Raw genomic sequence first — 19,549 nt, forward strand, 5'->3', positions numbered from 1 at the left:
AAACCTTAATGACTTGGAGAAGATCTGCAAAGAGGAGTGGGACAAAATCCCTCCTGAGATGTGTGCAAACCTGGTGGCCAACTACAAGAAACGTCTGACCTCTGTGATTGCCAACAAGGGTTTTGCCACCAAGCACTAAGTCATGTTTTGCAGAGGGGTCATATACTTATTTCCCCCATTAAAATGCAAATCATTTTATAAAATTTTTGACATGCGTTTTTTTCTGGATTTTTTTGTTGTTATTCTGTCTCTCACTGTTCAAATAAACCTACCATTAAAATTATAGACTGATCATTTCTTTGTAAGTGGGCAAACGTACAAAATCAGCATGGGATCAAATACTTTTTTCCCCCACTGTCGCTTTAGCTACATGTTCTCTAGCCTTCTTAACCATTTGAGACGTCCGGCTTACCGTGGGTCTCTTTGGTATGAAAGGTACATTTAGTTATGGGTGGTTTTATACATTTCAGTAGAAAAGGGCGGTTCCATGACGCCAACGTAATGTCTATGCTCACGTCGGTGAGGCCACTGACTAGTTATTCTTGATATGAAAATACATACTCTCATTTAGAAGGTTAACATCACATTACATCTTTTCACAAATAGTTTCATGTTTAATCACATACGTTTCACAATATTTAGATGTAAACCTGAAAGCTGGGAAATGTACACTTTAAGAGATACCGTTATGTGTGTTTCCTGTCCTTCATGTGAGTCACCAAATGAAACACACTCGTCATAACTGTCCCTTAAGTGTCCACGGACCATTACAAAATTCTCAAAAGTGGAAATATTGTTTAATTCTCCCATTTTGGGGATTTAGGAGTTTGGCCAAGTCTAGTCCTTTGTTCTCTCTCTCCTTCAATACTGCATGTCCAGAGGGGAAGAGGAATTTACCACCTTTTGTTAAGTCATAAAACTGTAGAGAGGGAGAGGTGGCTATGATAATCCCCCCAGGGCACGTCATGACACACCTATAGGATTTACTTCTATATGAACACCTATAGGATTTACTTCTATTTGAACACCTATAGGATTTAGTACTATATGAACACCTATAGGATTTACTTCTATATGAGCACCTATAGGATTTAGTTCTATATGAACACCTATAGGATTTAGTTCTATATGAACACCTATAGGATTTAGTTCTATATGAACACCTTATAGGATTTAGTTCTATATTAACACCTATAGAATTTAGTTCTATATTAACATCTATAGGATTTACTTCTATATTAACACCTATATGATTTACTTCTAAATGAACACCTATAGGATTTAGTTCTATATTAACATCTATAGGATTTAGTTTTATATTAACACCCGTAGGATTTAGTTCTATATTAACATCTATTGGATTTAGTTTTATATTAACACATGTAGGATTTAGTTCTATATGAACTCCTATAAACCTTAGTTCAGTGGGCTGCCACAAATCTGATACATTGAAGACCTAGTTCAATAGTAAGCTGCAAACTTGCATCCACATTGTCTAATTTACGCAATACGATGGATATATAGCATTTTTGCAACAACAACAAAAACATTTTGTTACTCATCTATGAATTAAAAGTCTGAGAACAGTAATATTTTACACACACTTGAAGATACCCATTTACAATTCTTTCTGATAAAAAACACAAATTCTATGGACATATAGTATTTGGAAAATAAACTTGTCATAGAAAAATGTCCTCATCAATCTATACACAATACCCCATGATGACAAAGTGAAAGCAGATTTTTAGTATTGGTAAATTCAATTGATTGGACATAATTTGGAAAGCCACGCACTTGTCTACATAAGCTCCCACAGTTGACAGCACATGTCATAGCAAAAACCAAGACATGAGGTCAAAGGAATTGTCTGTAGAGATCTGAGACAGGATGGTGTCGAGTCACAGATCTGGGGAAGGGTACCAAAACATTTTTGCAGCATTGAAGGTCCCCAAGAACACAGTGGCCTCCATCATTCTTAAATGGAAAGAGTTTGGAACCCCCAAGAGTCTTCCTAGAGCTGGCCGCCCGGCCAAACTGAGCAATCGGGGGAGATGAGGCTTGGTCAGGGAGGTGACCAAGAACCCGATGGTCACTCTGACAGCTCTCCAGAGTTCCTCTGTGGAGATGGGAGAATCTTCCAGAAGGACAACCATCTCTGCAGCACTCCACCAATCAGGCCTTTATGGTAGAGTGGCCAGACAGAAGCCATTCTTCAGTAAAAGGCACATGACAGACTCCTCAGTAAAAGGCACATGACAGCCCACTTGGAATTTGCCAAAAGGCACCTAAAGGACTCTCAGACCATGAGAAATAAGATTCTCTGGTCTGATGAAACCAAAATTGAACTCTTTGGCCCAAATGCCAAGCGTCACGTCTGGAGGAAACCTGTCACCATCCCTAAGGTGAAGCATGCTGGTGGCAGCATCATGCTGTGGGGATGTTTTTCAGCGACAGGGACTGGGAGACTAGTCAGGATCGAGGGAAAGATAAATGTAGCAAAGTACAGAGAGATCCTTTATGAAAACATGCTCCAGAGAGCTCAGGACCTCAGACTGGGGCGAAGGTTCACCTTCCAACAGGACAATGACTCTAAGCACACAGCCAAGACAACGCAGGAGTGGCTTTGGGACAAATCGCTGAATGTCCTTGAATGGCCCAGCCAGAGCCCGGACTTGATCCCGATCGAACATCTCTGGAGAGACCTGAAAATACCTGTGCGGCGACGCTCCCCATCCAACCTGACAGAGCTTGAGAGGATCTGCAGAGAATAATGGGACAAACACCCCAAATACAGGTGTGCCAAGATTATAGTGTCATACCCAAGAAGACTCGAGGCTGTAATCACTGCCAAAGGTGCTTCAACAAAGTACTGAGTAAAGGGTCTGAATACTTATTGAATGTGATATTTCAGTTTTTTATTTGTAATACATTTTCAAACATTTCTAAAAACTATTTTTGCTTTGTTATTATGGGGTATTGTGTGTAGATTGATGAGAGAAAAAACATGGAAAGAGAAGTTGCCCCGGGCATGGTGGATTGAAATTGCTGTTTGATGTTCTGTTTAGGAGAAGTGTAGGCTACAGCAAACAATTTCAAATAATTGCCTATTGTTCTGTTCGACTTCAAATGTCGCTGGAGAAATGCAGTCAGTCTTGTGTGGGTAGTTTGGGGTTGGAAAGGGATTGAGCGCCCTTGGCGACATACAGGTAATGGGGAACAAAGACTGCATGTGAAAGGCTTTCACAGGAACGGTACAGTAGGCATTTACCCCCCTTTGCGCACAACCACTTAACCCAGTGGTTCCCAACCAGGGGTACTATGAAACAGGGAGTACTTCAGAAGACTCATGAGACCATACTGGTAAAATGCACATGAGGGGGTACTTCAGTGGTACTCTGGGCAGAGCAACATTCTGTGGGTGGTACAGGAAACGGAACAGGTTGGGAACCACTGGCTTAAGCTGTCTGATGTTGTCCCACAGAGAGGGTCTATACAGGATGTGGAGAGCGTCATCCTCCACCTTCATCCCTTAGAAACTTGACTCAAACGGGACAACAAAATCCTTTTGGTCATAGTGTACCTTCAAGAAGTATTGTGTTTAAAATTCAGTGAGCATACATTTTCATGCAGTGCCCACTAAAGCCAAAGTCACAATTAGGCTGCCCATACTGTATGAGGGAATGGGGGAATAATCGTCTTGAAAATGCTTGGTGGCAGTGTTTATTTAACAAGGCGTTAATACCCCCATTACCTGCTGCTGAGAGGTCCATAACATGCATTGGTTTATGTCTCTGACACTTGTGTGGCATTCGACATTCTCTTCTGCTCTCATATTTTAGATCATTTATGAATTTACAATCCTGCATGACTGCGCTTCTTTAAAGGAATCCCTTGATTGCTTATCTTGTGATTCAACATATTCAATATACACCATTTTGAAATGTATGTTTATATAGCCTACATAATATAGAGTAAGCAATCATTTTAGCCATAGGCTACCATAGTCATGTTAAGTTATTTTAAGTCCATGCAGACGTACAGGTGATGCTGAGGCTATGTTATACATGCATGCAACCTGGACTAAGGGGTAGATGTAACATAGTAAAAGTCAATCTGGGACACACCAATTAGTATGATACACTACGTTTCGTATGGTATGTATTCATTTGTGGATGTCCATCACCTATTTTGTATTATATGTTACCAATTACAATTTGTATGATACATTACGACTTGCAATTTGTACAATATCTTACGAATTGCAGTTCGTACAATATGTTACGAATTTGCAAAACATATGATATGTTGCTAGGTGGCTAATATTGGTTAGGTGGCTAATGTTATCTAGGCTAGGTGTTAGGGGTTAAGGTTAGGAATTAGGTTCAAATGTTAGGGTTAAGGTTCGCTAACATGCTAAGTAGTTGCAAAGTAGTAAATAACTGCAAAGTTGCTAATTAGCTAAAATGCTAAAGTGCTGAAATGCTGAAATTGGAACAAGCAACTTTTGGGTTGCTAGACGTTCGCCTACCCATCCACCCCGGCCAACCACCCTACTTCTTTGCCTTAAGTTTACCTTCGGTCTTATGTAACCATACCAAAAAGAACATATCATACTGATTTGAGTGACCTGGATTTATGTTTATTATGTTGCGCCTGCTCTATGAGATCAGGATGGTTTTAAGATGTAGGCTAGCCCATAGAGCCATTGCGAAAATACACTATATACAGAAAAGTATGTGGACACCACTTCAAATTAGTGAATTCGGCTATTTCAGCCAAACCCGTTGCTGACAGGTGTATAAAATCGAGCACCGAGCCATGCAAATCTCCATAGACAAACATTGGCTGTAGAATGGCTTTACTGAAGAGCTCTGTGACTTTCAACGTGGCACCGTCATAGGATGCCACCTTTCCAACACGTCAGTTCGTGAAATGTCTGCCCTGCTGGTGCTGCCCCGGTCAACTGTAAGTGCTGTAATTGTCAAGTCGAAATGTCTAGGAGCAACAATGGCTTAGCCGCAAAGTGGTAGGCCACACAAGCTCACAGAATGGGACCGCTGAGTGCTGAAGTGCGTAAAAAAGAGTCTCCTCAGTTGCAACACTCACTACCGAGTTCCAAACTGCCTCTGGAAGCAACTTCAGCACAAGAACTGTTCGTCGGGAGCAGCCGCACACAAGCCTAAGATCACCATGCGCAATGCCAAGCATCGGCTGGAGTAATGTAAAGCCCGCCGCCATTGGACTCTGGAGCAGTGGGAACGCGTTCTCTGGAGTGATGAATCACGCTTCACCATCTGGCAGTCCTACGGACTAATCTGGGTTTGGATGATGGCAGGAGAACGCTACCAGCCCCAATGCATACTGCCAACTGTAAAGTTTGGTTTTGGTGGAGGAGGAATAATGGTCTGGGGCTGTTTTTCATAGTTCGGGCTAGGCCCCTTAGTTCCAGTGAAGGGAAATATTAACAATATAGCACACAACGACATTCTAGACGATTCTGTCCTTTGGGGAAGGCCCTTTCCTGTTTCAGCATGACAATGCCGCTGTGCACGAAGCGAGGTCCATACAGAAATGGTTTGTTGAGATTGGTGTGGAAGAACTTGACTGGCCTGCACAGCGGCCTGACCTCAACCCAATTGAACACCTTTGGGATGAATTGCAACACCGACTGCGAGCCAGGCCTAATCACCCAACATCAGTGCCAAACCTCACTAATGCTCTTGTGGCTGAAATGATACAAGGCCCTGCAGCAATGTTCCAACATCTAGTGGAAAGCTTTCCAAGAACAGTGGAGGCTGCAGTTGCAGCAAAGGGGGGACCAACTTCAAATCAACGCTCGTGATTTTGGAATGAGATGTTCAACGACCAGGTGTCCACATACTTTTGGTCATGTATTGTATCAGGCTACACTTGACAACCCCTCTTGCATGTTTGAAACCCTGTCTCTCTGCTAAACAGAAAGCCCATTAAATCAACTTTGCCTGTCAGGCGGCTGATGCTTACACAAGAGCTTGCTCCATCCATCCATCCCTCCTCTGAGTCCCCCACCCTCCCTCTCTCTCTCTCTGTCTTCCTTTTTCCGCATTTCTTTTGCTGCTCCCACTCGTGCGCGCTCTGAGTAGCAGCAGACAGTGCTAAATAAGTGAAGCCTTTTCAGAGGCAATAAGGCAGCCGCAGCAGCAGCATCGTCCGCAGCAGCACACACACTGACAGTCGCGCGGGCTGTTAGAACGCCGACGCTATCTGGTCTCGCGCACTCTGGACCCGCTGCAAAATTACTTTGAATATTCTCTATTTAGGCTCTCCAGAACAAGTTCCGTATTCTCTTCGACCTTAATAGGTTATATATTGTTGTGCGCTGGCACGGATGTTCTATTAGGCTACCCTGCTGTCTCTTGGCTGGTGAAAATACTCGGGAGGTGAATTTGTATCCAACTGTCAACGAGAGTGGATGACTCTGGTCGACCTCTGTCATCTTGAAGTTGTCTTATTTGGGCTTTTTGAGCATCCTACGGACTGTGAATTGTGATGTTCTTGTGCCATTGTCGCGCTGCTTCACCAGGTTGAGAGGATAGTGTTTGAGTTGGAGAGATTTTAACGCGGAAACCTTGTGCATCACGGAGACCAGGAGGAGAGAACCGTCAGCGCCAATAACACCTGCAACAGAACGCGTCTCCGTTTCTTCCATATATGGTGCAACACCAAAACTGGAACCTTGGAATAATCCTACAGAAAACCTGTCATCGAGAATAAATCTGTTTTAAATTCGCTGTGATAGGCTACCCTCGGGTTGAGGTTGCTCGCTGCTGTTGAACTCCCTACCTAGGCTACGGTTACTGTTTTACTGTTTGGACCATTTTAATATATTCTCCTCTCGGCTCGGACGACCCCGAATTTGCGATGCTTGAGCAGTGAGAGCTGGGTGGGATCTTATTTGGTCGTCCTGCACGCCACAGTAGCATGGCCCCGTCGCGAAGGCACTGCGGATGGGAGATGACGCCTCTGTCGGGATGCCTGCTCCTGTCCATCTTGGCGTTTCAACCTGCGCTAGCCAAGGTCTGCAATGACTATACGAGGCACGGTCAGGACAACAGCTGGTTCTCGGGGGATGATGAGAAGTTGCCCATCATGGTGCTCATGCCGATGAACGAGTCGGCGCTGATGAGCAGCATTAGTCAGGGCATCGAGCCCGCTGTCCAACTGGCCATCCAGCACATACGAGAGTCACAGAATTACAAGTTTTCACTCATCACCAAAATCTACGACACCGAGGTAAAGTCATTCACCCACTCTGCCCCATGTCCTTGGTAGCATAGGCTACATGTGCTTTCGCTTTGGGCTTCAGGGGCAGATAAAACGTTTCAGACCGCTTTGGTTGTTAGCGCGCGTGTATGTCTGTGTGTGTGTGTGTGTGTGCGTGTGTGTGTGTGCGTGTTTAAGGGGGTGTAGCCTACACTGCCCGGCAGGCAGCGCTCGCAGGCAGCGCTTCCATTTGGAAATGGTTGGTAGGCCTACATCTGCGCATTGTTCCACAACTTGTTTTTATTTTTGTATAATGCCTGGAGATTGTCTGCTGTTGCCTTATTTTACGCCTGAAACGTTAGGGTACTGTTCGATTAACACAGGACCATACACTATCGGATGTTGTCATCACATTTTGTTGTCTTTAAATGTTGACACATTTTGTCGTCATCAATTCTGCTTAATTTGCGGTGGTTGGAGTAGGTGCCGCGCACGTGCAACAAGCTCGTGATCAAATAACAATATTTCATAATCTCTGCTTTTTTTATTTAACCTTTATTTAATTAGGCAAGTCAATTAAGAGCAATTTCTTATTTACAATGATGGCCTATCCCGGCCAAACCTAAACGGGATGACGCTGGGCCAATTGTGCACCGCACCGCACTCCCAATCACGGCCGGTTGTGATACAACCTGGAATTGAACCAGGATCTGTTGTGCCGCCTCCAGCACTGAGATGCCGTGCCTTAGACCGCTGTGGCACTCGGTGGACCAATGTGAGTTTAAACCTAACCCTAATATTAACCCTAACCGTAACCACACTGCTAACCTTATGCCTAACCCTAACCTTAAAATAAGACTAAAAAGCTATTTTTCGTTTTCATTCATTTTTACATTAGGCTATAGCCAATGTTTGACTTTGTGGCTGTGGTAACTAGCGGTAACCAGTCATTATAGCAGTGATGCAGGATTGTAATTGTCGTCACAATTAGGGAAAGGGGGATACCTAGTCAGTTGTTCAACTGAATGCCTTCAAATGAAATGTGTCTTCCACATTTAACCCAACCCCTCTGAATCAGAGAGGTGCGGGGAGATGCCTTAATTGATCAGGGGCAGAACGACAGATTTTTACCTTGTCAGCTCAGTACAGGCAGTGGTGGAAAAGTACCCAATTGTCATACTTGAGTAAAAGTATAGATACCTTCATAGAAAATGACTCAAGTGAAAGTCTCCCAGTAAAATTATACTTGAGTAAAAGTATTTGGTTTTAAATATACTTTGGTTTGCTTAATATAAGGCATTTGAAATGATTTATACTCTTACTTTTGATACTTGAATGCACCATTTCCTGTTTTTTTTTAATGTACGCATAGCCAGGGGCATGCTCCAACACTCATTTACAAATTAAGCATGAGTTTAGTGAGTCCACTACATCAGAGGCAGTAGGGATGACCAGGGATGTTCTCTTGATCCAGTGAATTAGACAATTTTCCTGCCTTGTTAAGCATTCAGAATGTAACGAGTACTTTTGGGTGTGAGGGAAATGTATGGAGTAAAAAGTACATAATTTTCTTTAGGAATGTAGTTAAGTAAAAGTAAAAGTTGTCAAAAGTAAAGTACAGATACCCCAAAATATGACTTAAGTAGTATTTTTACTTAAGTACTTTACACCAATGTGTACAGGAGCCTGTCAAGATTGATTTAGCTGATGGTTCAATTTGAAATAAATATTATGGCTATAATAACTGAACAAGGTAGGTTATCATTAAACAGCTTGAAAGAGTATCTGTGCCGTAGAGACCTCTCTAACGCCCATAAAGCTCCTATTCAAACTCCCATTCACCAGCTCTGCAAGCATTATAACGTCAAAATACGTTCGTTGATCATCAGATATGGAGTTTCGCTGAGCAACTATCTTCATTTACTCCCGTTACGGCCACTATATACTTCCAAGAAAGTTCTAAATAAAAATGTACTGTACAAGCAACCGAAAAAAGCCCTTCAGCATCTCTAATGTATTCAGCTGTTTCAATGGGATTTCCACCACCATTTCTCACATCATTAATATCATACAAATTATAATTTCTAACATATCTACAAAATCGATGATGGACATCCACAAATTAATACATACCATACGAAAAGTAACATATCATACTAAATGGAGTGTCTCGGATTTCCGTACAGAATAATACAAATTTCTTCTGAGACCAGGTTGGGTGCATGGGCATGGCATAGCAGTGACTGGTTGAGGAGGCGAGAGAGGTGATATCGAGGATATTATATAAACATCACGTTACCTTGTCAACGTAGAAGCAGGTTGAAGGTCAGAGTCCAAAACTGCGGTGCTCACTCAAGCTGATTTAATTGATGAGGTTTGCAGTGAATGGTCTCAGGTATCTTCATTGAGGAAACACGTTTGCAAAACGATCGATGTGACTGATTCCGTTATGAATGATGCAGTTAAAATTACCCAGGAGTTAATTTAAGTGTTGAATAAACCTCATTACCTGTTTTAACTGATTTAACTGTATTCTACAGCTGCCAGCATTTAGGTATTTATTGTACTATTTATTTACTGATTTATAAGACCCATGTCGGTGATAAACACTCTAGTCAGGTTGAAGTGTGGAGGAAGGCTGTCACAGAACACTAAAAATAGGTTGTGTGCTGACTCCCAAATTACACCCTGTTCCATATGAAGCGCACTGCCATTTCAAATGCATAAAGGCACAGGTGTTTCCGTGCCGCTGGGAACAAAAAGTTCAAACAACAGTATAATCTGTCGGACAGCAGCAGGACAGTGATGAGTGGTCACGAATGGCATACAGCATGCAAGTCCTGGAATCCACCTCTGCCCATAGGATTAAATATACTACTGGCATATTTCCCCTGGTTGAAATATGAGCTGTAAACAAGAGGTCAGTTGATCGGTCAGTTGGACATTCATTCTGGGGATGAATGAATGAATGAATGAATGGATGGATGGATGAATGAATGGAGGGATGAATGAATGAATGGATGAATGAATGGATGAATGAATGGATGGGTGGATGGATGAATGAATGAATGGATGGATGGATGGATGGATGGATGGATGGATGGATGAATGAATGAAATAATGAATGAATGAATGGATGAATGGATGGCTGATTGATGAGTTTACTCCTATAATGGCCAAAGTGCCCATTGAGTTCAAATTCTAAATTCTAAATAATAAGTAATCAATATTGTCATGGAGGAGTGATTTAACAGGTTAATGACTTATTTCCTATGAGTGAAAAAGTACAACAAACAAGACAAGGGAAGCATGTGTATTGGTGTTATCAACAGCTGTCAGGATGAAGATTCTTGCCAAGGACAACCATTTACAAGCAGTTGGAAGCCTTTTCTTTCTCACAAATCCTGCCACCGCATGATATTCAACAGACTGTTCAAAAGTGCAATTTACTATCCATGGTCTGTCTACATAGTAATTATAGATTTCTTAGAATAAAACACATGGAGAATAGAAGAACAAGTGAGCATCAGCATGAGACTGAATAAACATTGTATCTAGTGTAATTGAATGCATGCGTGTATCTCTGATTTTATTACTGTCTTTTCTTAATTCTATTCATCATAGATGGACACCTGTTAGGACGGTGGACACAGTTTAATGGTTATAATTCTTCCAAGAAGATGACTCCGCTGGCCTTGACAGCTTTGAGATGCTAGATTCAGTCATGGTTCTGGTCTGTTTACACTAACCACTTTGTTGAGTGGCGAAGGGAAGGGTGTGTTATGGAATACTATACATTACGGGTTCCTGATTATGTCATCTTCTCCATGCATGGGCGTGCATAAACTCACTCTCTCACGCACTTTCTCTCTGTCTCTCTGTCTCTGTGTTTTATGCACGCAGTATGACTGTATGGTATGGTGTGGTGTGCTGCTGGGGCTGGATGCTGCTGGAAATAGGGCTGGATGATGCTGGGATTAGGGCTGGATGCTGCTGGGAATAAGGCTGGATGCTGCTGGGCATAGGGCTGGATGCTGCTGGGAATAGGGCTGGATGCTGCTTGGATTAGGGCTGGATGCTGCTGGGAATAGGGCTGGATGCTGCTGGGAATAAGGCTGAATGAAGCTGGGGCTGGATGCTGCTGGGGCTGGATGCTGCTGGGAATAGGGCTGGATGCTGCTGGGGATAGGGCTGGATGATGCTGGGAATAGGGCTGGATGATGCTGGGGATAGGGCTGAATGCTGCTGGGAATAGGGCTGGATGATGCTGGGGATAGGGCTGGATGCTGCTGGGATAGGGCTGGATGCTGCTGGGAATAGGGCTAGATGCTGCTGGGGATAGGGCTGAATGCTGCTGGGAATAGGGCTGGATGATGCTGGATTAAGGGCTGGATGCTGCTGGGAATAGGGCTGGATGATGCTGGATATAGGGCTGGATGATGCTGGGGATAGGGCTGGATGCTGCTGGGAATAGGGCTGGATGCTGCTGGGAATAGGGCTAGATGCTGCTGGGAATAGGGCTGGATGATGCTGGGGTTAGGGCTGGATGCTGCTGGAAATAGGGCTGGATGATGCTGGGGATAGGGCTGGATGCTGCTGGGAATAGGGCTGGATGCTGCTGGGGTTAGGGCTGGATGCTGCTGGGGTTAGGGCTGGATGCTGCTGGGAATAGGGCTGGATGATGCTGGGAATAGGGCTGGATGCTGCTGGAATAGGGCTGGATGCTGCTGGGGATGGGCTGGATGCTGCTGGGGATGGGGTTGGATGCTGCTGGGAATAGGGCTGGATGCTGCTGGGGATAGGGCTGAATGCTGCTGGGAATAGGGCTGGATGCTGCTGGGGATAGGGCTGGATGATACTGCTGGGCATAGGGCTGGATGATGCTGGGAATAGGGCTGGATGCTGCTGGGAATAGGGCTGGATGCTGCTGGGAATAGGGCTGGATGCTGCTGGGGATAGGGCTGGATGCTGCTGGGGCTGGGCTGGATGCTGCTGGGAATAGGGCTGGATGCTGCTGGGGATAGGGCTGGATGCTGCTGGGGATAGGGCTGGATGATGCTGCTGGGAATAGGGCTGGATGCTGCTGAGAATAGGGCTGGATGCTGCTGGGAATAGGGCTGGATGCTGCTGGGGATTAGGGCTGGATGCTGCTGGGAATAGGGCTGGATGATGCTGGGAACAGGGCTGGATGCTGCTGGGAATAGGGCTGGATGATCCTGGGAATAGGGCTGGATGATGCTGGGAACAGGGCTGGATGCTGCTGGGAATAGGGCTAGATGCTGCTGGGAGTAGGGATGGATGATGCTGCTGGGGATAGGGCTGGATGCTGCTGGGAATAGGGCTGGATGATGCTGGGGATGGGGCTGGATGATGCTGGGAATAGGGCTGGATGATGCTGGGAATAGGGCTGGATGCTTATGGAATAGGGCTGGATGCTGCTGGGGATAGGGATGGATGCTGCTGGGGATAGGGCTGGATGCTGCTGGGGATAGGGCTGGATGCTGCTGGGGATAGGGCTGGATGCTGCTGGGGAGGGCTGGATGCTGCTGGGGATAGGGTTGGATGCTGCTGGGAATGGGGCTGGATGATGCTGGGGTTAGGGCTGGATGCTGCTGGGGATAGGGCTGGATGATGCTGGGAATAGGGCTGGATGCTGCTGGGAATGGGGTTGGATGCTGCTGGGGCTGGTGATCATGTCCAAACTCCCCTAACACCTCTGAGTACAGCTAAGAGGTGTTGTCTGGCCTGTGGTGCAAAGTGTTAGCCGAGAGAATGAAGATGTAGTCAGTGGATTGAGGGTTTTCTGGTCTGAGTTGCTCAGCAGCCGGTAGCACTGCTCTGTGCTGAGCAGCCATCTTCTAGTAGGAACACAGAGGCTTCATGTCTGAACCACAGTACATCTCTTGTGTTCCAAATGGCAACCTATTCCCTATTTAGTGCACTACGTTTGACCAGGGCACATAGTGCAGTACTTTTGACCAGAGCCCTATGTAGAGAATAGGGTGCCATTTGGAACACAAGAGATGTACTGTGGTTCAGACATGGAGCTGTAGAGTCAGACACCATGGTAATGCTGCTAGCTCATTGTCACAGGGACCATCATCAGACCCCTGGGTAAAAACTCACTGTAGGGACAGAGGCAGGTAGAGCTGCTATCTGCTGTTGTCTGTCTCTATGTGTTCACCGTGCATAACTGAGTATCCATGTACATAAATCTATATGTATTCACCATGCATAACTGAGTATCCATGTACATAAATCTATATGTATTCACCGTAACGTAAGCACAACTCAGTCTATGTACATACTTTTGTATACAGTATATGTGGACACCCATTCAAATTAGTGGATTAGGCCATGTCCGCCACACCCGTTTCTGACAGATGTATAAAATCGAGCACACTGCCATGCAATCTCCATAGACAAACATTGGCAGTAGAATGGCCTTACTGAAGAGCTCAGTGACTTTCAATGTTTACAGGTTAGCCAGGATACCTTTTAGGAAAATTTGATTAATATGTGCATCTCGTCTTACACGGCAAAACCATCCAGCATTGTTTTCACCTGCAGTGTGAATGATCGTTATTGATTTGAAATCTATATCTTCTGGATTGGAACTGCGGGGTGAATGTGTGGTGATGGGGGGGGGGGTTAGAGGCTTGGGCTAACATCAGGAGAGGATGAAACAGGAGTGAGACGTCACAGATGGGGGAGACGCACGGAATCTAAATCCATTCATTAGCCCCCCTCAGGAGGAATAAGGGGAGATGTGGGCTGTGACCCAAATGGTACCCTATTCCCTACATAGTGCACTACTTTAGACTACCGTTCTGGTCAACAGTAATACATTATGTCAATCGTTATGTAGGGAATAGGGTGACGTTTGGGATGCGACCTGTGATTTTATACATCTCACTCCTCTCCGTCTTACAGTGATTCAACCCCTTGTGTTGTCATTCATGGGGATGTAAAAGATAAATAAGGGGATATTTCATCTGAAATGCCTGAGTGACAAGGCAGCTGGTGTGTGTTGCTGCTCTTTAGAAGCTCCCAGTCTTGGATATTTGTTTTTTTTAAACTACCGTATCTGGCTTCCGGGTTAAGCGGGCAGGTGATAAGAAGTATTTGATCCTGCTTGTGTAAACCAGATATTCATGTGTTTATTTTTTGTAAGAAGCCATTGTAGTCATGTGATACCACTGGCCTCATATAACCATGTAGAGTAACATGACTTGTGTTTGAAAGATAATCCACAGTACAGCTATGGACTGACCCTGTGCTTCTGAGAGGAACAAATGCTGTGTGATGTCACATTTCTACACACTTTGCAGGAGCCCCCATGGTGCAACAGAATGTGGCCTTGATATGTTCGACATATACAGTATATATGCTTTTTTTTCCTTTTTTTCCCAGGATATTGGGTTTAATTTAAATTAAATGAAACTTTATTTGTACAGCACATTTCTTATAGTGAATGAATTTCAAAGTTCTTAACAAATAAAATAAAAGCTGAGAGATTTCTAAATTATGAGAATGAAAATAGTAACAATAATACGTGTAGCAGTGGCACTTCAAGGTATCTAGAAATCTAGGAAATGTTTTTATTTTTGCTCTCTCACATTTTGTGGCTGTATTGTAATAGTCACACATTCACACTTTTCTAAAATCATCCTAAGAATCCTATGTCAGAATAATTTGTTAGGCAGGAGAGAGAATCTTCGATGGTTCGATTTTGTACAGTTTGCCAGCACATCTAACACTCTCTCTTGTCTGAAACTATTTAAACCTGCAAATTCAAACCAGCTCTCTCCGATGCTCCCGAAGGGGTCTCACATGTACATGCCACATGCCATATATAATTTAAACATCTCTCGTCCATTAGCCGCTGTAGTCTTGACCCCTGAGAGGTCAACTCTTGTCATGAGAGAGGAAGGTAAGTAAGAAGAGATACTGGGGAGAAACCGCTGTGATTTGAGGCTGGCACTGTCTATGTCCCAAATGGCACTCTATTCCCTACACAGTAGTGCACTAGGGTGATTCCATACCAGGACAGCCCAAAAAATATTTTGGGTATCTCAAATTGTTCTGGCAATCCTCACATAGAAACGTAATTGGGAGTAAGGATGTTTAACATGCTTTTTACATTTGTATCATTTTTAAATTAATTTTTACCACGATGAAAGTGGCCATTTTAGGATCAGCACTCCCACCCTGAGACGCTTTATGAATACAGGTCCTGGAGGAGATCTCAACCAATAATAAGAGACAACCTATTCAAGAGGAATAAATTAGCTTCCTTTCAATTCTTATACCGTATGATAACTTCTGGGACAATTCCATTTACTGATGTTAGAATCAGCAGCTTTCAATTGTATTTCCTCAATGAGGAATTCGGACTATTAATGGTGCTGTACCAAGTCTTTTACTTGATTTATTATTTTAAAGTAGTGTATTAGTGATCTATTACCAGTCTTTGTGTGGGGAAAACAATCCACATTAACCAATGGTCAATTAATAGGTTACATACAGATTTATCATGTAATTACCATAGTGAATTATTGTCATGTTTGTTTATTTGTCAATTAATCCCATAATGGATGGGTTGCCAGTTGGCAATTTGACACTAAAATAAAATGTCATTAATTCATTCAAATAAAATATAATTCATACAGAATACCCTAGTAGTCATTTAATTGGCTACTTCATATGGAGGACCAAAGTACTAAATATAAATACATTAATATATAATTAATAAATCATATTTTAAAATGATTTAAGAATATGTGCTGCATTATTAGGAAATATTTTTTCATAATGTCACTTTTTGTTTTTTAACTATTTAATTTCATAATAATAATTGTATTTCCCAATGGCTTTTTTCATTAGAACATTTATCATTTCATAATGGCGCCTTCTGAATTTCATGTCCTTTTTCATTTCATGGCCTTTTTCATTTCATGGCCACTAGTTCCATAATCGCAAGAGATATGTCAGTCAATGCAAGTGGGCAAGTAGGTCATTGGTCCAACGCTCTGATATAGGTTTGTGGTTTTCATCCATTGTTGAACAGAGTATCTACATCCAAAATAGGGCAACATGAGATCGACTTCAGCGATATCTTTGACTTTAGCCACTACGTTTTTTTGTTATTATATATTTTTTAACAGCTACGGAGTTTAATGGCTGTCAAAGGAGAAAACTGAGGATAGATCAACAACGTTGTAGTTACTCCACAATACTAACCTAAATGACAGAGTAAAAAGAAGGAAACATGTACAGAGTAAAAAATATTCCAAAACAGGGCCTCCCGAGTCACTACAGACCTGGGTTTGATCCCGGCCAGGAGTCCCATAGGGCGGCGCACAATTGACCCAGCGTCGTCCGGTTTAGGGGAGGGTTTGGCCGGAGGGGCTTTACTTGGCTCATCGTGCTCTAGTGACTCCTTGTGGCGGGCCAGGTGCCTGCAAGCTGACCACGGTCGTCAGTTGAACTGTGTTTCCTCTGACACATTGGTGCAGCTGGCATCCAGGTTAAGCAGGCAGGTGTTAAGGAGTGCGGTTTGGCGCGTCATGTTTCGGAGGATGCATGACTTCACCACTCTCGAGCTCATTGGGGAGTTGCAGAGATGAGACACCAGAGTTTCTGGGTTCGAGCCCAGGCTCTGCCACAGCTGGCTGTGAGCGGGAGGCCCATGGGGCGGTGCACAATTGTCCGGGTTAGGGAGAGTTTGGCCGGCAGGGATATCCTTGTCTCATCGTGCACTAGCGACTCCTGTGTGGCAGGCCGGGCGCAGTGCGCGCTGACCAGGTCGCTAGGTGTACGGTGTTTCCTCCGGGTTGGATGTGCGTTGTGTCAAGAAGCAGTGCGGCTAGGTTGGATTGTGTTTCGGAGGACGCATGGCTCTTGACCTTTGCCTCTCCCGAGTCCGTACGGGAGTTGCAGCGATGAGACAAGACAGTAGACACTACCAATTGGGGAGAAAAAGGGATTAAAAAGATAAAAAATTTAAAAAATATTGAAATTGGGAGAAAAAGAAATATGTCCTGAATACAAAGCGTTATGTTTGGGGCTAATCCAGCACAATACATCACTGTACACCACTCTTCATATTTTCAAGCATGGTGATGACTGCACCATGTTATGGGTATGCTTGTCATTGGCAAGGACTAGGCACAGGCAAAACGCTAGAGGAAAACCTGGTTCAGTCTGCTTTCCAAAAGACACTGGAAGACAAATTCACCTTTCAGCAGGACAATAATCTAAAACACATGGCCACTACTTTTGCCTTGCAATCTTGTTCAAGGGCTTTGAACCAATGACCTACTTGACCTTGTCCACTTGCATTGATTGACATATTGCGATTATGGAAAGAGTTGCCATGAAGTGAAAAAGGCCATGAAGTGAAAAAGGCTATGAAATGTAGAAATACATAATGTGATAAGTTGTCATTATGAAATGTTCTAATGAAAAAATCTATTAGGAAATACTATGTATGATTATTCATTTGAATATCGTAACATTATTTTGAAAAGTGACATTGAAAAAAGATTTCATAATAATGCAGCACTTATTCTTGAATCATTTAAAAATAAAATTATATACTTCATGATGTATAAAAAAAAATCATTTATTTTTCATTGTGATTATGTGGTATTTGATTATTTATTCATTTCTATATTCATTTATTTATAAATAAAAAATTTTGCACTTTGGTCCATAAATTCACAGCTATTTTCTCCGGGTGGTTTTCCAAAAGATGAGCAGTTAAAACGTTTGTGTGTTTGTGTTTATAAAAGTGCATCTTGTGATTACAGACCCTTTACTGATAATGCGTCCCAAATGTCACCCTAATGCCTATATACTGTAAGTGGAATAAGGTGCCATTTCACATCACTTCAACAGGTGATGTGTAGGGTCCAGTACATTATAACAGGTGTTGTGTAGGGTCCAGTACATTACAACAGGTGATGTGTAGGGTCCAGTACATTACAACAGGTGATGTGTAGGGTCCAGTACATTACAACAGGTGATGTGTAGGGTCCAGTACATTATAACAGGTGATGTGTAGGGTCCTGTACATTATAACAGGTGTTGTGTAGGGTCCAGTACATTATAACAGATGATGTGTAGGGTCCAGTACATTATAACAGGTGATGTGTAGGGCCCAGTACATTATAACAGGTGTTGTGTAGGGTCCAGTACATTATAACAGGTGATGTGTAGGGTCCAGTACATTATAACAGGTGTTGTGTAGGGTCCAGTACATTATAACAGGTGATGTGTAGGGTCCAGTACATTATAACAGGTGTTGTGTAGGGTCCTGTACATTATAACAGGTGTTGTGTAGGGTCCAGTACATTATAACAGGTGATGTGTAGGGTCCAGTACATTATAACAGGTGATGTGTAGGGCCCAGTACATTATAACAGGTGTTGTGTAGGGTCCAGTACATTATAACAGGTGATGAGTAGGATCCAGTACATTATAACAGGTGTTGTGTAGGGTCCAGTACATTATAACAGGTGATGTGTAGGGTCCAGTACATTATAACAGGTGATGTGTAGGGTCCAGTACATTATAACAGGTGTTGTGTAGGGTCCAGTACATTATAACAGGTGATGTGTAGGGTCCAGTACATTATAACAGGTGTTGTGTAGGGTCCAGTACATTACAACAGGTGATGTGTAGGGTCCAGTACATTACAACAGGTGATGTGTAGGGTCCAGTACATTACAACAGGTGATGTGTAGGGTCCAGTACATTATAACAGGTGATGTGTAGGGTCCTGTACATTATAACAGGTGTTGTGTAGGGTCCAGTACATTATAACAGGTGATGTGTAGGGTCCAGTACATTATAACAGGTGATGTGTAGGGCCCAGTACATTATAACAGGTGTTGTGTAGGGTCCAGTACATTATAACAGGTGATGTGTAGGGTCCAGTACATTATAACAGGTGTTGTGTAGGGTCCAGTACATTATAACAGGTGATGTGTAGGGTCCAGTACATTATAACAGGTGTTGTGTAGGGTCCAGTACATTATAACAGGTGATGTGTAGGGCCCAGTACATTACAACAGGTGTTGTGTAGGGTCCAGTACATTATAACAGGTAATGTGTAGGGTCCAGTACATTATAACAGGTGATGTGTAGGGCCCAGTACATTACAACAGGTGATGTGTAGGGTCCAGTACATTATAACAGGTGATGTGTAGGGCCCAGTACATTACAACAGGTGTTGTGTAGGGTCCAGTACATTATAACAGGTAATGTGTAGGGTCCAGTACATTATAACAGGTAATGT

The 19,549-nt window shown here is 43.3% G+C and overlaps 1 protein-coding gene across 1 annotated transcript in view; it reads left to right on the forward strand.

Moving 5' to 3' along the window:
• Positions 1-6,177: 6,177 nt before the first annotated feature.
• The window catches only part of LOC115174040 (gamma-aminobutyric acid type B receptor subunit 2), a 413,659-nt gene continuing 400,287 nt past the window's right edge, over positions 6,178-19,549 (forward strand). The window contains exon 1 of the mRNA XM_029732652.1: positions 6,178-7,275. Coding sequence (XP_029588512.1) covers positions 6,964-7,275 — 312 coding nt within the window. The 5' untranslated portion in view covers positions 6,178-6,963. The remainder of the gene's footprint in view (positions 7,276-19,549) is intronic.

The sequence above is a fragment of the Salmo trutta genome, chromosome 34 (assembly GCF_901001165.1).
Source record: "Salmo trutta chromosome 34, fSalTru1.1, whole genome shotgun sequence".
Taxonomy (NCBI): domain Eukaryota; kingdom Metazoa; phylum Chordata; class Actinopteri; order Salmoniformes; family Salmonidae; genus Salmo; species Salmo trutta.